The sequence below is a fragment of the Larus michahellis genome, chromosome 2 (genome assembly GCF_964199755.1).
Source record: "Larus michahellis chromosome 2, bLarMic1.1, whole genome shotgun sequence".
Classification (NCBI taxonomy): domain Eukaryota; kingdom Metazoa; phylum Chordata; class Aves; order Charadriiformes; family Laridae; genus Larus; species Larus michahellis.
This window is the reverse complement of record NC_133897.1, coordinates 36,120,782-36,140,250: the sequence shown is the minus strand read 5'-3', so window position 1 is coordinate 36,140,250 and position 19,469 is coordinate 36,120,782. Positions and strand designations below refer to the sequence as shown.

At 41.1% G+C, this 19,469-nt stretch overlaps 1 protein-coding gene across 2 annotated transcripts in view; it reads left to right on the top strand.

The window, feature by feature from the left end:
- Positions 1-19,469, top strand: part of IGF2BP3 (insulin like growth factor 2 mRNA binding protein 3) — a 114,249-nt gene that overhangs the window by 17,632 nt on the left and 77,148 nt on the right. For both annotated transcript variants that reach the window (XM_074574847.1, XM_074574846.1), the window contains one exon: positions 8,115-8,163. In XM_074574847.1, coding sequence (XP_074430948.1) covers positions 8,115-8,163 — 49 coding nt within the window. The remainder of the gene's footprint in view (positions 1-8,114; positions 8,164-19,469) is intronic.

Genomic DNA, 19,469 nt, shown 5'->3' with positions numbered 1-19,469 from the left:
TTTTTGCTGTTATCCACATCCCAGTTAATTGCAAGTTAGTGGTGGGGTGGGAGAATAAATGGCAAGTGACCATAGCTCTAAAATGTTAGGTCAACAAAATCAGCTCAGTAGTACAATTGTTTAAGGAACACAGACCCCTGCTCTAAGAAGGAGGAGAAAAAGAGAAACTGTGGCATTTAGGAAAAAAACCAAACAGCCTTCCACCCTCCCCTCAATAATCCACCCCTCAACAAACAAGAAAAAAAAACACAAACCACCAAAAAAATCTAAAACCGACACAAACAAAAAAAGACCCATTTCAGTTTCTCCAAAGAGTTTCTGCATGGAGGAAGAGAAAAGGCTTGAAACATCAGAAGCCACAAAGGTAGATGAAAGCCCGTTTTCCTAAAGTATACTGGAACTTCCCATTAAATTTAAAGCAGTGCTTAATTTTTTAATTAAAAAAAACCCCACACAATCTCAACAGTCTTTTCTCATTTACAACACCTGGAAAATGAATTTTTTTTTTAAATGAGAAATTCAACATTAATATCGTAATGGCAGAATCTTCAGAGCTTTCTTTTAAAAATGTCTTCATGGACCACTCAAGGGAATTTACAAATAATGAATATAAGCTTTTAGTCTAATTAGTGATGTGAAGAATTGTGGAACTGAAATCCTGAAGCAAATGGTAATAGGTGAAAGCCTACTATCCGGCTAATCCACACGAACATAAGAACTACAGCCCGGCTTACATTGGTTGATTTACCTGTTTTGTTGGATGTGGCAGTATAAATCTTCTGGTTGTGCTTCTGGAGCTATCGTGTCCTGTCCACAAATATCCAGTCTCTTTCAGAGTATTGGAGTTCCTCCTGTGAGGAGAGCACAGCTCCGTGTCCTATTGCGTGGCTGGTGGCTTTAGGGAGCGGAGCTGATGGTGTACTGGCCCCGTGGACGGCTTTCTGATCGTTTGTCCCGGTGGAAGGTAGTAAGCAAATCCGATGTTTCACAGGCACTGGGAAGAAATTTGATCATCAGCACAGAGGGATCTGTGAGGCAATCCGACAGCCAGATTTTCTTCTCCAATGCTGAGATAATACACCTCTCCAAAGCGGCTACTTTGGGGGGGTTGTGTGTCCAGGATGAAAGGGGAAAAATGTAGTTAGGTGCCAACCATAATGTCTTCCATGAGCTTTGAGAAAAAATTTTCTTTGCCTAAATTTTACGGGAAATCCTTATTGTGAGTGTGAGTACCGAGTGCTTTTAAATCCAGGTCTGAGACTAAATAATGAGGCAACACAAAGAGAAGTATTGCTGCAGTTTGCCGGTGGCTTAGACAAGCTTTGTCTGCTTGAATTGCTGAATTGGGTCTGAAATCGGGGCAATAATATTTCCTCTTCAAATATTCTGCTGTCCAGATCGGTGTGTAAAATAAAAAGTGGTGATGTTTGTTAACAAGTCAGTATTTGAAACCATTCTCCTTTCTTCTGTAGGTAAGGCATCAAGATGAACTTTCTGGTTCACAAGCTAATGGCTTGATCTGATGAAATACACTAACCGTGTCATCAGTGTGCCTTGTAAGATACACTGGAAATTAATTACCTTTTAATAGAAGTGATATAAAAACCTCTGTTTTTCACTTTACTGAACCTGAGTGGGTTTTTAACAGAAATTCAGTAAACCTGCTTTTTAGGTAGGGAGTGTGACCCTTTGGTTTTGTATTTACCAGAACTTCTTCTTAGGAATAAGCAAAATGAGATATATAATTGTGTGTGTTTATATATATATATATATATATATATATATATATATATATATGTATAAAAAGATGGCTGAGAATGCACATTCAACGAGCTTTGTTTGGGTGGACTTATTACTATTTGTTAGGTGCATCCAGGAATCAAATGTGAACAACTTAAAAAGGCTGAAAAGATTGCTTAAACGTACAGATTTTCAGTGAGAAGTCATGAGGCAGGCAGAGACTGCACCACCTCTTACAGAACAGCTACTCCAGTGGCTTAATCTGTATTATTACCTACATTTACTATGAAGAAAACTATAAGGAGAATCCCCCTCCCTCACCTTGTAACTAAAAACTACTGCTTTTTTTCCCCAACCACACTAACATGAATTGAGAGTTAAGGAATATTTTTTTGTCCTGTAAACCTGCTCCCCCCCCACGCCACTAGAAGACCATTAAAAACACTGATTCACTCTGCTGTGATCCAGCATCAGCCACTTGAAGCAACATGAGGGGGAGAAATTAATGACCTTGGTGTGTGGGGGTAACTTTTTGTGTTGGGTTTTTCTTGCCTGTTTTTATTTTGCTGGTTGTAGAGTAAACAATCAGACACCTCTTGCCCTTCTCCTGTAAATTCAGTTGATTACCAGCGGTTTTCCATTTGGCTACAGGAGTTGCTAACTTTGTTTCTATGGCTGCTCACATCGGGACTCTTTATGTAGATGTTGTTTCTTACTGTGTGGCATTAGCCACAGTCCATAGTGGGGTTTTTTGTTGTGCGGTTTGGTTTTTTTAAATGTTTCATCCCTGTCTATAAGTTTGTGTTGTTAGGGAAGTAAGCTTGAGAAGTGATGGGTTTTGACTTCACGCAGCTCTTTGGAACTCAGAGAGAAAAAGGGTGGTTTTGGTGAGTGGGTTTGTGGGGCATCACGCATAGCTGTCAGAGCTGGGGGACCATGGACTGGGAGTAACAGCACTTTTGGTGCTGGTGGGAATCGGCATACTCGGCATCTGTGCTGTTGGTGAGAGGTGCCAAGACTTTTTCCAGGTAACCAGTACAGCGGTACCTACCTAGAATGGATGAAATGAATAAGCGCTTGCTCTCTGCACATTCCTAAGAGTGGAAAAGGTAGGCCATTTACTTTCTATCCCATAGGTATTGAGTTCAAACAATTGAATGGACTAACATTGTCGATGTTCACTTGATCTCCTTTCAAACATGTTTAACTCTTTCCCCATAGACTCTTGTTAAAAAAGAGTAGGTTTGCGCTGTGCGGGTTTAAGGCATTAACATTGTGTGTAGTTCATATGGCTGCTGAAATAAGAGAGTATTACGTGGCATTATTGTTGAAAAATGGGAATTAAGGAGCAGGAGGCAGCAGGTCTCTGGGGGGGAGGGAGGATGGTGAGAAGGGTCTGGTAAGAGTGTACAATGACAGTGTGGAAGTGCAGTTGCTCTGATACTTGTGTGCATGCTCCCCTCTGAAACCCTCAAATTTTGACACACCTATGAGATACACCATGAGTTAAAAAAAAAATCAGGGCTGTGAGCAAAAGCATGATACTTAGTTGTTCTTTGTTTTATAATTTGTCTGTCTTCTGGTTTTTAAAGTTATTGTCCCTTAATGGGAGGTGCAGGTCTTAAGTGATTTGCCTTTGCTAAATGTCACGTAAAGCACACAGTGAGATTGTATTTGTGAGTGGAAGCGTATGGTGAGATTTTACTTAATGCAGGGATGCAGTAATGGCCAATTTTCAAGACCTTTTTAACCCAAGAGGATTTTGATAGGTTGAAGGAAAAAAAAAATGTGATGTACATAAGGAAGGGCAGAGAGAGAAGGAAAGAGTACATATAAAAGAAAGAATGCTGAAATTGTGGGGTTTTGTCTTCCTTCCTCCCACCACCTTTTCCCTAAGACGTGCTTAGTGTTATAGGTATGGAGGGCTCTTGTGGGCCAGGAGCACTGTGTGTCCCTGCGTATGTGTTCTCTGTATTTACATACGAGAGATTACCCCTTCAGAGATCACTAAGATGGCTTTTAGTAAATTATCTGTCTTTACGGTACTTTGCCCTTTCTGTCTCTGCACACGCATGTAGTACAAATATGCTGGTTTCCTTGTGAAGGGGCACAATGATGTCTTTTTGTTTTACCTGCTTTCAGTGTTGCAGAGATATTCATGTCCCCCAAACACGAGGGTCCACGTCTCAACATTCCCAGAATAAATATGTTGACGTATGATCATCAGCAGTGGCTTGAAGTAACTGAATACAGTTACCTGCATAATACCTGAAAAGAAGAATTAGAATGCATGCAATTCCTCTTAAGTAAATTATTGCCAAATAATTAATTGCTTATGGACTAACCTTATATAGAAACCAGAGAAGTCTGTTTTCTTCTGTTTTCTTCTTACCCAATAAAAGGTGGTTTAGGTGTCTTTAAAAAAGAGAAGCAAGTGGGAATACCTGTTCACATACTGTGGACTTTAGGTAGCTTTCAAGAACCTTCATAGGATACAGAGCACAAACAAAATTTACCCAGATTTTTTTTTTCCAGTTGACACCTATTTGCAATGCCTATTTAGAATGGAAGAAATGGAGAAATCTGCCTTACCTGGAAAAAGTGCATACAAAAGACTTACATGGGTCACGTTGAGATATGCTAGCAGTGTTTTACTAAGGATTTATTTAGACTAGGTGAGCTATATATTAAATGAAACTATTGGAATAAAATACCTTTGCAGAGTTTGAAAGGATCATTTCCTGTCTTACACACCTGGTGTGACTGCAAGTAGTTATAAAGTAACAAAACTTAAAATTACTTCTAAACAACATGAAACAGAACCCTCTGTGGGTTTATGCTGCCTGGGATGTGAAAGCTGTAGGAGCTGAGCTTTGCATATACCGTACTTTGCTGAAGAAAATAGGGTTATGAGGAAGATGGAAAGCACCTTAGAAGAGCTGACACTGTCTGAGACGGGAGAGTGTTTCCAGGAAGATGCTCCTTTATTTTACCCCACCTATTGCATAGAGTTTTGTCCCTGTGCAAAAGCGTGCTTTCTGAAGCTCCTTCATGAAAGCTGCTGCCATACCAGTAAATTGAGTCAGCCCTAGCTTTGTCCCTTGCCCTTTGCTATACGTTTGCATTGGGCTTGGGATTTTTTCCGGAGGAAGCTGAGAGCTGATTTCTCCGCGGGCTCACACGCACGCGGTGGAGGCGACTGCAGATCGCTGGTGCTACCCTGCAGTGAGGACCTGTACGGGGCTGACAAAGTGCAGGAGAAGGGCGGGAGGAGTGACCCCATCTCTCCAAGCAGCAGCCGCGCAGGGTATTGCAGCGCGTGGGGGATTCGGTCTCTGTCTGCTCGCTGCCAGTTCAGCGCTCGTTCTGGTCCTGGGGACACAAAAACACCTCTGTCACTCCTGTCTGTTAATTCTGTCTGGGGAGAAGGGCAGAGGGGGAAAGGGGTTACAAGCTTTGTGTATTTTTAGGCAATTTTAAGGAATATATTTAGATCTTTTTTTTAATAGGAACTGATAGTAACTGAAATGGAGGCGTCTCAAAGGTGCTTGTGATCTTTCATCTTACACTGGTTCTGTGCAATTCTTCTTTTCACCATGCAAAGCTTTATTAGCATTTTTCCCATTGCTAATTGTTGTACAGCGATAATGTTAAAAAAATATTTTCACGTGCATCAGTAAACACTAGACTTCAAACTTGTGCATTGGGGGCAAGCTGAAATTACTTGCAGTGCAGCTAAGCAACTGTGATGAAGCTGTAAATAGTTTCAAATTAAATGGTTCATACAGCTATTTTTGTATTTTTGAAGTGACCTTTCACTTTTGTACAATAGGTGTCTCACTATTGCCATAAATTGAGGTGCACAGGGGGACTGTACCCGTTTTGTACTTGGCTTGCCATTTCCTTTGGCTCTTTATGAATGTGGTAGAGGAACTGGTAATTTTAAGGTAATGTGTCTTTGCTCCTCTCCCTTCCTCCTCCTCCCTTTTAGGATGTTCAAGTTATTTCTGTCCTACAAATGCTGGCTGGCAAAAGTTTTAAATCGCATCAAACTTTTCAGTCCCTCAAAGTCGTGTGGGAAGAAAAAAAAAAACCCAGACCTTGTGTTATGTCCTTTATTGTTGAGTAAAAGTAGAGATTGTTTTTTTTGGTTTTTTTTGGTCCATCTTTCAGGTGTTGGGCGGTAAAGGAGAAGATCTGTAGCTTTTCTTTCTGAAATGAAACGTGAGGTGGTAGTAGTGTAAAACTTGTAAATGTGCTTCTGGAAAGGACTTTTTCCCCTCTTCCTTCTCACCAGTGGATATTCACTTCCCAGTGTGAGCATTTGTTGCCTGGCTGGGTGTGGAGCTGGGCTGAGACCTGTTGTTCGTGTGCTGGCTGGGCCCTTGCGTGCTCAGATCCTTCTGCGAGTGACGCTCCTTGCTACAAAACTCTCATAAATTTTTAATTTGAATCTACAAGTGTGAGAGACTAATGGCACGACACAGTTCGAAGCACATTGAATAGCGTATTAGCTGCCAATTTTGTGGTTTGGGGTTTTTCTGCATTAAATTTCCCAGTATTTTTAATATTGAATGTACATCCCCCTTTATGTTCTACTTTAGGACCCAACTCTCAAGTTTCAGGTTGCTGTGTGAGATTGTTTTGATATTTCAGAGCAGTACTACTTGAGGGTGACTGTGCTTGTAGCAGTATCGCTAGCTGAGATTACAGTTTAAGGAAACCTTTGCAGACTTCAAGGAAATTTTTTCCCCCTTTCCTGTTACAGTGAAGCAGCTCCTGAGTCTTTCTTTGCTTTATTGAAAATGAAAGCTTAAAGGGGGCTGTGTGCGGTTTGGGTTTTCGTTCTCCCTTCCTTGCCTATTTATATGATCAAATGCTGAAATTTGGCTCTTACTTGCTTGAGAGGGAGTGAAAACAGCTGAGAAATGCTTCATAACCCAGGCCTGTTCATTTTTTTTTTTTTTTTTTTTCCTGGAGAAAGCACGCTTGTCGCTTGATCTCTTGGTCCACCGAGGTGTTGGGGGTGACACCTCTGCCTGAGAAGTTTGGACAAGGTGGCTCTGCTCTGCGAGCTCCAGCTGGGCCCCAAACAAAGCCTGCCGAGAAGAGCATTTCAAGATGTAAAACTTGTAAAAATTCACTGCAGGCCTGGGTGGGTGGGTGGGGGGTGGTGGTGTTAAGGAAAGGAGTGTATTTTAAAAGGATCTGAGGGGGGAAAGGAAAGCTTTTTGATTTTTATATCTAGATGGGAACATCTCTAAAACTTGTTTTGTCGCAAGATTTTACTGGCCTGTGTAAGTTTAACAAACCTCTATTCTGTTATAAAAAGTCTTTAAAATGTGAAGGGTTTTCCTGTGAGAGGTCAGTATTGAGCAATTAAGTAAAACTGTGGGTTTGAACATCAGATGCTTATTTTAGCTGCTTTGGTCAACCAAGATGTGGTTGAGACCCTCTAAGCTAGACAGCTCTGTGTTGTCCCCTCTCCCTTCCCCAGATCTTCCCAGGCAGGCCAGACTGACCCAACCAGCATGCCCTACCTGAGCCCAGCTGAAACTGCCTTAATCTACACATTCTTGTGAATCCCAAGGGTTTTGTGGCATCTCTGGCATTTATTTGTTCTCTCACTTTGGGGGAAGGGAGGAGACAAAGGACTTGGCTGTGAAGGCAGCCAGCACACTGCCAGGCTTTGCTGTAGCACTTCAAAGTGAATGTTTTGTTTACTAGATAAGCGAAAACTGATGTAAATTTGAGGTGCAAATACAATGAATTTACTGATTCTTACCCCCTCCTCCCGATCAGAGATGGAGAATGTCAGCCATGTAAATGTTAGAATATAGTCCGTTGTTAGGCTAATGAAAAGCTTAATATCAAAGCAAAAGTACTTATATAAATTTATATTCTCTTCCTTGAAGAGATGTAGAATCTTTAAGTATCTTCGTGAATTTAAAAAAAACAAAAACCAAAAAACAAACAAAAACCAAAACTGCAAATAACAAATTCTTAAAGCGTGTGGAGGGGAACCCAGTACAAATACATGTGATTATCACACCTGTTTATAACAGAGAAAGTTAGATACTGAGGGCCTTAAAGCTGAAATAGAAATAGTCTTCAAGAAAAGTGGAGAATTCATGAAATGTAACAGCTGTCAAATGTGTAACAAGTATTTCTGTGACAGTGCTTTGGACTTGAAATGGTTTTGACCTGACGTTCCTCCCCAGCGATCTGTTGGGTTTTTTGACTTGTGTATTTGGTTTTGCCCCTCTTATTATGACAGATGCTTAAATGCGGACACCGCTATGTATAGTCTATCTTGCAATAATGTTTTCTTTCTGTTTTTTTTTTAAAAACGATTTTCTTTAATTTATCTGCAGGAGTCGGAAGCTTCAGATCAGAAATATCCCGCCTCACTTGCAGTGGGAGGTAGGAAGTCACTTTAAAATTTGATATCTGTGCTTAAAACTGTGTTTCTGTTTCTCTCTTTATCCACAAGAATTTTCCCCTTCCCCCACCTTTCACTTGCTTTGCACACACCACCCATTCTGTTCTGGGGAAAAATCCTTTGGAAGAGGGAACAATAGAAGCCTTCTAAGCAATTCAGATAACTGCCTTCATTTCTGCTCTCCGAGTTAACCATAAAAAATGTTGAAATGGATTCTTTGGTGAATGCTGACTTCCTGATGCAGTCACTCTCTTTGACTGAAAGCTCGTCCGTTTTGGACCTTGCTGGTGTGTGAGTTCGGTAAACTTAATACAAGTTCATATTTAAATACTTGGCCAAAACCTTTACAAAAGCAGAAATTTAATGCTGATCCTTTCTCTTTGATTCCCCCCCTCCCCCCTCACTCCTCTATAGTGGCATTATGGCAGATTATTTGCTCATGCTATTATGGTTATTGGCTCTCACTGATATATTGTATACTTGCTGTTTACACTCCACAAGTAGTGTTATAATTTTTGCAGTAGATGGGCTACTGTGACAATGGATCTGTCTTTCTACCCTGTGTGTTTAAAACTCTCTTTTTTTTTTTCACATTTTACTGGTGGTAAGTCATCCTTTTGCCTGAGGGAGATCGGAGGGTGGAGGGTTTGAGGGTAAATCTCTGTTAGCGCTATTCTTTGAGCAGGTTTGGTCCACCTTCATCTGACTTTCCATCTGCAGCTACTTCTTTGCACTGCCTGATTGCTTCCTAGCTTTGGAGAAGAACGAAGGCATTGCTCTAGCCAACCTAGGCTGTCAAGCACAGGGTTTCTGTAAGATACCAGCACACACCACTTCTCATTGCTTCAGTCTGTCCTTCTGGTGTGTGTTGCCCATACAAACGTTTCCTCTGCACTTCCCAAACCTTGTGCCTCCCCTCAGTTGAACCGTATCCACCTCACAGCTTTTATTCCAAATTCATAACTGCTTTTTTGACAAGCTTTTGGGAAAAGTAGTAATAGAAATGGTTGAGGGTGACTGATTTGAGGATCAACTTATTTTTTGGTACAAAATTCCTGAGGATTTTCTGTGGGAATACTATCAGAGCAGAGGTGTATGTTCAGAAAAATGTGAATAAACATTGATGTAAGCACTGTTGAGCAGAGTACAGCAAAAGGCTTCTACCTGCTCATCCCTCCTTATATGTATGTAGCTATTACTGCTTGTGTGTTACAGGTACCTACCCTGTTTCCCGTCTGCGTCCTTATTTTTAAATTATTTCCCTTTCCTTCTCCATTGCTGCAGTTACTGCTGTGACATCTGGTCTCAGACAGGTGTTCCCCCTGCCGCACCTTTTTAAAACATGCTGTCTTCCTAGAGCTCCCAAGGAAGAATTAAAATTATCCCTATTAACGTCACCTCAACCTTGCCTAGATGTCCTGAAGTTGCTTGTACAGACCTGACCCTTTGTCTGGGCACAGAATTTAGAGGGATGAGGCCCCAAAATAACTTCTACAATACTCCTCCTTTCTCTTGCAACATCAGGGCTGCTTTCCAAGTATGGTTTGTCCACAAACTTCCTAAAGTTTTTCTTTGTAAGTGCTGGTGGTCTATCACTTCTTCACTAAGCAGGTAAGTTTTGTATGTTCTTAAAGGAGTGCTGATGACAAAATACAGCAACTGGTGATTAAATTAATCAGGGAATTGTCTTATGTCAATCTTATCTTGGGCTCTGGTATCTCTTTTTGATGCTAGAAGACCTTGCAAAAACTTCCTTTGAGCTCTGTAAGACAGTTTTGAATGATTCCTCCTTAAAATAAGTCTTTCTTGCAACCGGTTGCTTGGTAGGGAGACTAAAAGTTTATACATGCAGAGAGGGGTTCATATTGAAGCAATGTTCTTGTATGATGCTTTCTGAGGGGATGGTGTGTGTCTGTGCGTGTGTGGCAGCTGGAGTAATTTTACTTAAATTGTTTCTTATAGTCTCTCTGTGCCAATCTGCTTGCCTCATCACTCCTTTGTTAATTGCTTGAATAAAGACTGACTTCTAATGGGTGTGAGATCCTTAAAAACAAACCAAAAAACAACTGAGGAAAGAGGTCTTTAGGTTAGTTCAGTCCATCAGCCCTCATGTATGTTCAATATTGAAATGCAAAACACGCTACCCTGCAACACCTTTATTTTTACAGTGATGTAGGGATATGTGAAAGAAATGGAAGAAAGATTAATGTTCTTGTGAAAATTTTTGTTCCAAGTATAACCATTACTAGGAAGACTGCCTTCTCACTCTTTGCAAAAGTATTTTCTTAGTCTCCATGTAAATAATTGTCTTGTTTTAATCTTGTTCTTTATAGAAAATAAGCATTTTACATGGGAAGCCTACAGGTGTGCCCCTCGCAGTCAGCGTGCATGCCTCTAAGTTGGTGCTTCGTGGCTGCTGTTGTTGCCAGTGTGTCACACAGTGGTACCTGTAAGTCCTGGGCCATGTGGGACTGGGACCCAGCGAGGGTCTCTGCACATCTACACCCAACAGAGATGATCCTTGGCTTATCACCCATAAAACCTCTTATAATAAGGAAGGCATTCGTAATGTTCTCAAATAGGCCTCATTGGGTTTGGAGATAGCAGGTCTGGAAGAGCGGTAGGTATGCTGGTCCCACAGGAATGTATCTGAAGTGTTTGTAGTGTGAAGTAGAACAGAGTTTGGTAGTAGCTCCTCCACTCCTGAGCACCCCAGAGAATAGTATTGCCTCCTGGTTTTCAAAACCAGAAAAATGTTCAGGGAATAACTTGGAGCTTAATCTGAATTGAGAATGTTTTGTGATCCATCAGTTGAGGAAGGTGCCCCGTTGTCAATACAGGTACTTTGTTTTCCATGCAGATGTGAGCTGGCTCTTTAGATTAATGCAATGCTGGAGTAAATGAGTTTCCCGTGAAAACCTTGAAACTGTTTCACTGGTGTACTTTCTTATCTTTTTAAGAGGCATGTGTACCTATTTAGTAAAATCTAGGGCCTTTGGTAGCATGGAAGAGAGAAAACATTGAATTTCAGTTTTAAGGAAACCTTGTGTAAGAAACCTTCCTGTGTAGTCTTCAGGATACCCAGGTTTCTTAATGTGAGGTAAGATGCTTGGCCCATAGTTATTCCATATAGACTAGGAAACTAACAGTGGGTGTAAATGGCCACAGAGTAGAAGCATTTATTAATAAGACTTTTCATAAACCAAGTACACAAGTTCAGATTAACTATTTGCTTTTTTGGCTGCCTTTTTGGAGAAAAATGCTCCAACTGGTTTTCTCCTTCACATAAATTGAAGTTACTGAACAAAATACTGACTCTTGCAACCAGCCATAGCAATTAGACTTGCAGTTGTTTCCCTTGGGTAATGTAAGAGTTCACTGTGTACTTATCAGATCATCATGGTATAAGTAAAAAAGGTAAGATAGCCCTCTTAGACCATATTCAGGGCTAAGTGGTAGAAGAAAGGCAGATTATGACCTGCTGTAATATGCCGGGTTACTACACTGAAACAAAACCACAAGGTTGCTGTCCTGAAGAGCTCTCTCTTGAAGTGCAGCTGTAAATGATAAAATTCTAATGTATTCCAAGGCATTCAAGGTTAAATTTGTACAAAACTTGCCTGGTAACTAATTTGAACTTCACAAAAAGATTTTTGGCAAGGTTCTACAGGTTTCTGTATCTCTGTGGGTTGGGTACTCTTGTACTCCTTGCCCAGCTAGGAGAAACTGGAGGTGGAGAGAAGGCAGCATCTCTGTCTGAACTAAGGAAAAGTAGGACTTGCCTCAGACTGAAATCAGACTGGTAGGGGCTTATCCAGGATCATGTTCTCTACTCATTTGCATTTCCCCCCCCCCTTCCCTCACTGGACTGTCTGGGTTTGAGGACTCTGGATCAGTGCCCATGTTCCATAAAAGCATCATTACTTCTGGAATGCATCTTCTTCCTTTTATTCTGCTTGCATATAAATTGCATATAGAGGTTATTGTATCAATTCAGTAATTTGAAGGACATGTGCATGACCAGATTTTATTTTTTAAATAAATCAGCCTCACTTGTTACAAAGTTTGCGTGGTGAAACAAGCCCTCAAACAATGAGTACACCTTTTTTACTGCCAGTAGGTGGATATCATTTTCCTCACCCCTTTTGTCATCTTCCTCATCAAATACAAAGTCCAGATTGGTGCTAAGGATCATGATAAGTGAAGGATTTGGCACACCACCTTCTCCCGTTCTCCACACATACCAGTCTCATCTCTTTCCCATTGGAAACAAGCACCCTGGCTCTATGGTCTCTGCAGAAAAGTAAATAGATCTCTATTACAGACTGCGGTTCAGAAAAGAGTAACATACTGTTTTGACTCCTAATTTGTAACCGCAAGTAATCTCTCGCTTAGCTTGTGAGTAGTCCTTCTAGAAAGAGGTCTAGGTGTGGTGATTTAAAACCTAGAGTTTGTTTCTATTTCAACATGATGGAGATCCAAGCAGAGTCCTTCTGAGAAGGAACTGTTATGTGAAATGTCACCTTTTTTTTTTCTTCTATCTTTTAAAACATTTTAAAACCAGTTTCCTCAGTGTAGAAGACGCTTCAAGAGATTTTCTTTCCAAATATTTTTTCCATGTTTAGTGAATAATCCACTAGAGAACAGACTTTCAGGACACAGATGGTGCCAGAATCAGCACTTGCTGGCTCAGCAGGAAGGTAGCTGTTGAAGAGTTCCCACTTATCTTCTGTGGGCTTATTTCCTTATCGGTTTGTATGGAACAGATAAACAGATACAGTGTTGATGAACTTGGTAACAAAAAAGGTAGACTAAAAGCCCAGCCTGTGGAGTGTGAACCTGTTGAGTGAGTAGAAAAGCAAGAAAAACATTGTGAATGTGTATTCCTAGCTTTGCTGTGAGACTTGCAGGTTGCTTTTGGGGACAGAAATGTGTGGGAAGGGAGGTCTGATTTAGCTCTTCCAAAGGCAAAAGGATGTTACTAAACAGGGTTTGCTTTTCCTCACTTTTTCATGGAAATGAAAAACAAAGTCTCGTAGTTATGCTGAGACCTCTGATGTTTTAGATTTTCCAAGCTGAAGTAGTAATGGAGAAGGATTTCTGGATCAGAGTTGCAATGTGAGTGCAGGTTCTGCATTGAGATTTCTGTCAATGCAAGAAAGGCTTGAGCCATCTCCACCCGTCTGCATATTTTGTAAGACAACTTTCAGTTTCTTTTAAGGAATCGAGACTGATTCTGATTGTGAGTAAATGTTAGTAAATCTTCTTACAGTGCACATAACAGGTTGTGCTGAGGATCTGTAGTAGCTTGTGTCACTGCTTTGATTAAAACAGCTAAGATGTGTGGGGTGGGTTGTTTGTTTCATTTTTAATCTAGAGATGCAGTGTGAAAACTAGTCTTGCCGAATGGTATCTGCTAACGATGCAGCTTATTCTAGAATACCAAGGATATGAAGAGGACAGGTGGGGAACTTGTGGGCTTTAAGAAAGGAAAAGAAAAACACGAAACTATTGCAATTAAGAATAAATTAGGATTATCCAAAGCAGATATTTCTCATAAAGCAAGATGTAAAGGGGGAGATGCAGGAATGAGCTGAGCTACGATGAAAAGAATTCTAGAAGAAAGATGAATCAACAGTAAAGAGGTTTAAAAGGTATTGAAATATGATCTTTCACCTCAAGCCTCATCCAAGAATCCTAACTTAATGTAGTGCTATAAAAATAATGTATAGCTGTAAAAATGCTAGCAGAATGCTAAGCACGCACAAATTATCTGCTGCCTGCTAGGTGTGGGAATCTCAGGTAGGGATCTTTGTTTTCTGTTTCCTCCTCAGTGTGCTACATTGAGCACTAAAATGTACTTTTTGCCAATTACTACTTGTCCTACTCAACAGGAGAATGGAGAACATGTTAATCTGTCCTCTGCAGCAGTCCTTTACATAGTTGAAGACCTAGGATGTTTAGGGAGGGTTAAGGAGAGAGTTTAAGTTCTTTCAATCTCTTCTCAGGACTCTTATTTCTAGGCAATTGATCATTCTTAAGTCTTTCACCAGGGAATGTCCCATTGGGCTTCTCCAGAGCAGTTCCTGTAGTTTAAGATCACTTTGAGCTCTTATCTTGTCCTCTGGTATGTTTGCACTTCATTCAGCCTTGTGCGGTCTTCAAATTTAATAAACACAAACCTGATACAACACTAGATGTGGTGGTCCCTGAAAACCCTGTGAAATAGAGCTCTTTAGTTTAACACTAGACTGGTAATGACTGTTACCTGGCAGTGATCATAAGGTCAGCTTCTCACCTGCTGTTGTCGTGTTGGCTGTGTTTACCTATGAGCATGCTCTAGGGGCCAGTGTCAGAAGCCTTCTGAAGAGAGATCTCCCCACACATAGACTGTTAATTCTGTTATAATGAGAAACTGGAGAGACTGATGAAGAATTATGCACATCAAACAAATGTGGAATGTTGACCACTTGCTTACTTTGATTCCTAACTCCAGCAGAGAGGGTAGAGCAGACCCTGGGGCTATGCAGAGCCCTTGGACAGCACTGCCTCCTCCTGGTCTTGAATCTATATCCAGGGGAGCATGGGGGCTGCCTTTGCTCCTCTCCTGCCAAAGGGAAGAGAGAGGATGGTTGTCTTTCCTTTCTGTTATCTGACCTGGGCCCCACACTCAGAATTAACTATTTTGCCTGAGCTACATGTTATTTCCCATTGTCTAGCTGGGCTTAGCAGCAGGTGAGGCAATCTGATATGGGGAAGTGACCACATGTGTGGCAGACCAACCAATTTTGTACTTAGGACAGCATACTGGCTCATGTTGGGATTTTAATTGCCTGGCTTAACTATAGTGGGTGATACTTACAGGTATATGTGAGGTAATAAACACCTTTTGCAGGTGTTTAAAATACAGAGTGTGGGAGTGAAGGTCCTTGGGCAAACATGCAATAAGCATATTTCTCACTTGGAATGATTTATTCATACGAGCGTGTTGGCTACAGCAGTGCGCTGATAATCATCTTACAGTTGTTGTAAACAAGGAGAAAAATTCTAATAGGAAAAGTAATTTTCTTTGAGAATTGGACTACAGAATTTTTTACTAAAAAAAATAAATCAGGATCCTATTAATTGTAGTTGATAGTGATGCTTTTATCAGCTGCCCCCATTTAAGAGTTAATATCCCAGATGCCCCCACTGAAGATACTTTGCTGTGCTTTTATTGTAGTTGTAGGCTTAGAAAAGTAATATTGTGTTGGTTAACACAACTTTTTTTCTTTAGAAAACTTGTACTACAGTAGCTTAAGAAAGGAATTGAGAAGTTAAAGGTGACATCAGGGCTCCGTTGTGCTAAGCACCTAGGAGATATGGAAGGTGGTCTTCTGACCACAAGAACTAGACATAATGCTAGTACTCTGCTTCAAAGAAATCGGAAGAGTCACCAGGTCAGAGCTGGCTTGATGGACACAGCCTAGAGATATGAAGGTCACTTTTCCTGCAGGTGGCCAAGGTGATAAGTTGAAAGAATAGGAAGTGTAAGATTTTGGGTTCATGCTGCAGGAAATGTGATGTTGGGTGGTTGGTCAGGCAACCACTTCGACTTGTATGGCAGAGGCAGGAAGAAGGTGCTGACGTGCCATAGCTTTTTGGCCAGAATATTGAGCAAGCTGGAATAACTGCTGGTTTCTGTGTATATGGTGAGTAGTAAACTGCTGTGGCTTGTGTTGTGAGCTGCTGGCTAACCCTGCTGTGGAGGGGGTAGGACAAAGAGTGGAGGGAAGCAACCACTTGGACCTGGGACTTTTAATCTGTTGTCATGTCTGAGTCCCACAGCTTTGTGATTCAGTGAGTTGTCCAGTTCTCTGTGTTGGAGTATGAACTGCTTTTGGCTGTGGTAGGCATTAATGTCAAAGCACAGAAAAGCAGTGAGTTTTAAGTGTTAAATGTGGCCATTCCAATGAAGACATGCCAGAAACTTTGTCTTTGGAGACGGCATTTATGGGCCTATATCTCATTTGCCTTCCAACATTCAGTGGGAAAAATAGGTAAGTGAAGGGTTTAAATAAATAAATAAATTCAGTGCAAGTGTTTGATCAGTGCAACTGTTTGATCCAAACTTCCCCCCATCCAAATTTGTTCCATTGTCCTGTGGCTGAGATGAGAAAAATTCTCTTCATGACTAGTTTTTGATATTCTAGGATAAAGGCAGGCACAACTTGTGATCCCTTAACTTTTCAGAAATGTTCTAATACTTTAAACAGCTGTCAGTGTGCAAGAATTTGGCATTGTCACCAATGGGGTTGCTTGGCACTGTTAGAACAATGTGTTGCTCACAAGACTAGAATAATATGGTTACTTGTTTACCCTGTCACTAATAGTGACTCCAAAACTTGAGAAATCTTAAAAGACGCACAAAGCTTGCTTGGTTCAAAACAGTTTTTGGGAAACCAGACACCAAATCTTACTTTTTATTTGCAATTCTAAAAAGGTGTCTGTGAAGACCTTTGTTCAAGGGCTCAGTTGCCAAAGTCTTGTACCCCTGGCTGTAATTTTTACTTAAGGAGTCACTTTAATCACAGTGCAACCTCGTTATCTAGCGTTGTGACATGTCCTTTCATAGAATTACAAAACCATTCAGGTTGGAAGGGATCTCAGGAGGTCTATAATCCACCTTGCTGCTCAAAGCAAGGTCTGTATTGAATTCAATCCACATTGGTTTGGGTTTTCTCCAGTTTTGGAAACCTATAGGAATGCAGTTTGTGCAACGTCTCTGGGTGACCAGTTCTAAGGATTAATTATTTTATTAAAGAGAATTGTTTTCCTTATACCTACTGAGGACATCTGTCATGTCAACTTAAGCCTGTTGTCACTTGTCCTCCCTCCCCATGTCTCTGGAAGAGTCCAGCTCTATCATCTCCATGACCTCTGGCACAGGCTGCTGCTGTGCTCCCCTCAAAGCTGTCTATTCTTGGGCTTAACAAAGCCCAGTTCCTTTAGCCTCTCCTAACTGGAGAGGTACTCCAGTCCCTGACCATCTTGATGGCTCGTCACTGAACTTGTTCCAGGTTCTCAATGTCTGTCTTGTACTGGAGGTTCCAAAACTGGATGGAGTATCTACATGTGATTGATTATCCCCTTTTACTCAGTGTTTATTAACTTTCCTCCATCCATTGCCTGTGCCCTTGTTAATACAGCCCAGGTTGTTGTTGACATTCTTTGTCACGACATGAACGTAGCTCATGTTCAGCTTGCTGTCCTTCAACACCCAACATGGTCTTTTCAGCAGAGCTGCTCTCCAGCCAGGCAGTCCTTAGCCTGTACCAATGTGCAGGGGATTATTCCTTCCCTGGTGCAGGACTTTGCGTTTGTCCTTGTTAAATTCCATCAGGTTGCTGTTGGCCCATTTTTCTACCCTGTCTAGGTCTTTCTGGGTGGCAGGCCTGCCCTCTGGCATATTGACTGTTCCCCTCAGTTTGGTCTCATCCCCAAAGTTGAGGAGGGTGCACTACAACACCTCCTCCAGGTCATTGACAAGATGTTAAGCAGGACAGGCCCTGGGGCAAACCACTTGTTACTGGCGGCCAGGTAGAGTGCTGTCCTCTGAGTCCAACTGTTATTCATTATAGCATTATTACTGGAAATTAAGTTGGATGTGGCATCTCTGCAAGTCTGTTACCTGCATGCATAGGAGGCAAAACATGTCTGGGAATGGTGTTGCATCTCTGCAGACAGAATTTAGGCTGCATGCCGTTGCTGTCTAAATTTCCTTAAACACAATGCTAAATTAACCCACTGTTGAAATCACCCTTAAGTGAGAGAGCCCAGAAATGAAATAAGCAGCACCAACGTGCTGCTGCTTTATTCATTTCACATGTAATTGCATGATCTTGTTTCTCACTGGTGCTCTAATAGCATAAAAAAAATCCCAAACTGTTGGGACTACTGAGTGAAAATTGTAGCTTCTGAAAGCTTTTTCCATTTTGAATGCAACCTCAGCTTAACAAGTCAATGAAAGCCCCAAAGTATGTTTTTGACCTATGAAGCAATATACTTTTTTGATAAGAAAAATGTACTCTTATCCCTATCAAAGCTATTGATGTAGCTTTTCTGTGTCTGTCACGTGTAAACGTAGTCTCTCCTAATTATTCATGCTGCCTGATATCTTAAATCTTGCTCACTTTAGTTTTTCTCTGTGAAATGAGGAACCGGTAGTCCTTACTGATGTTTGATCTTCTGTGGAGGTGCTGGTTTTTAGGTTCTGGGAGGGCAGCCCAAAAATTCCTGATTAAATGGGATGTCAGTACCTTTTTGTTGGCACATATGAAGTTGATGGTAAAGCTACATGCTTTTATAAACAAGGATGCCCTGCAAGTGTTGTAAAATTAATGTGATTAAGAAATTCCTGCTCTTGGAGAAGTCCTGAACTAATTTCAGTTACCTGCCTTGAATGAAGATGTCATTAGCAGGGATTGTCTCTTCAGACTTACCAGTTGAATAATTTAAAAAGAACTGAAGGAAATGCATAAATGAATTGTTCCTCAGGCAATAATAGGAGAAATGTTATGAGCTCTTGACCATGGTAGCCAAAGGAACAGAAAAACGTTAACTTTGAGTGGCCTCAATGATTCTTTTCTTAATCCACTTACTCAGTTTGTGCATAAAGAACATAAATCCAGCAACACTCGGTCAGAAGAAAGGTTTATGTATAGTCCTGTATCCCACCTTTTCTGTGCCTTGGGAGGTGTACAAGAATAAGGTCAAGGATGTAGTGATAGCTCACCAGGGCAGTCTCCTGGCTTTCAGTGTTTTGCAGCCCTGTAACCTACGGATGCAGAAATGGTACATTTGTATTTGAGAAATTCATCTAGAGTTTCTTTGAACATGTTCTTGAACCAATGCAAACTCCTACCATCCGCACCATCCTCTGCAGTGAAGACTTGTGATGTTTCAGGGCATGTTGTAGGAAGGACCATCTCATCTCATGTGATTTGAACTTCCAGCTGCCTCCCAGTTCCTGTGTGAACAGTGAGTAGTAGTAGCTCCATGACCTTTTTCACTCTCTACATTTATCTTATTATTTTAAGGACCTTTATTCCTCAGCTACTTCTCCAGGCTAAAGAGCCATAGCCTGCTTAGTTGTTTTTGTGTGGAGGCTGTTCCCCATTCTTTGATTATCTTTGTCCCATTCTTGGAAATTCTACTAAGTGGCTTGGAGTTGAGGGACCAAATCTGCACACAGTTATGTCATTCATTTTAGTTTATTTCACTTTATGAAGGTAGTTGCTGTCAGAGA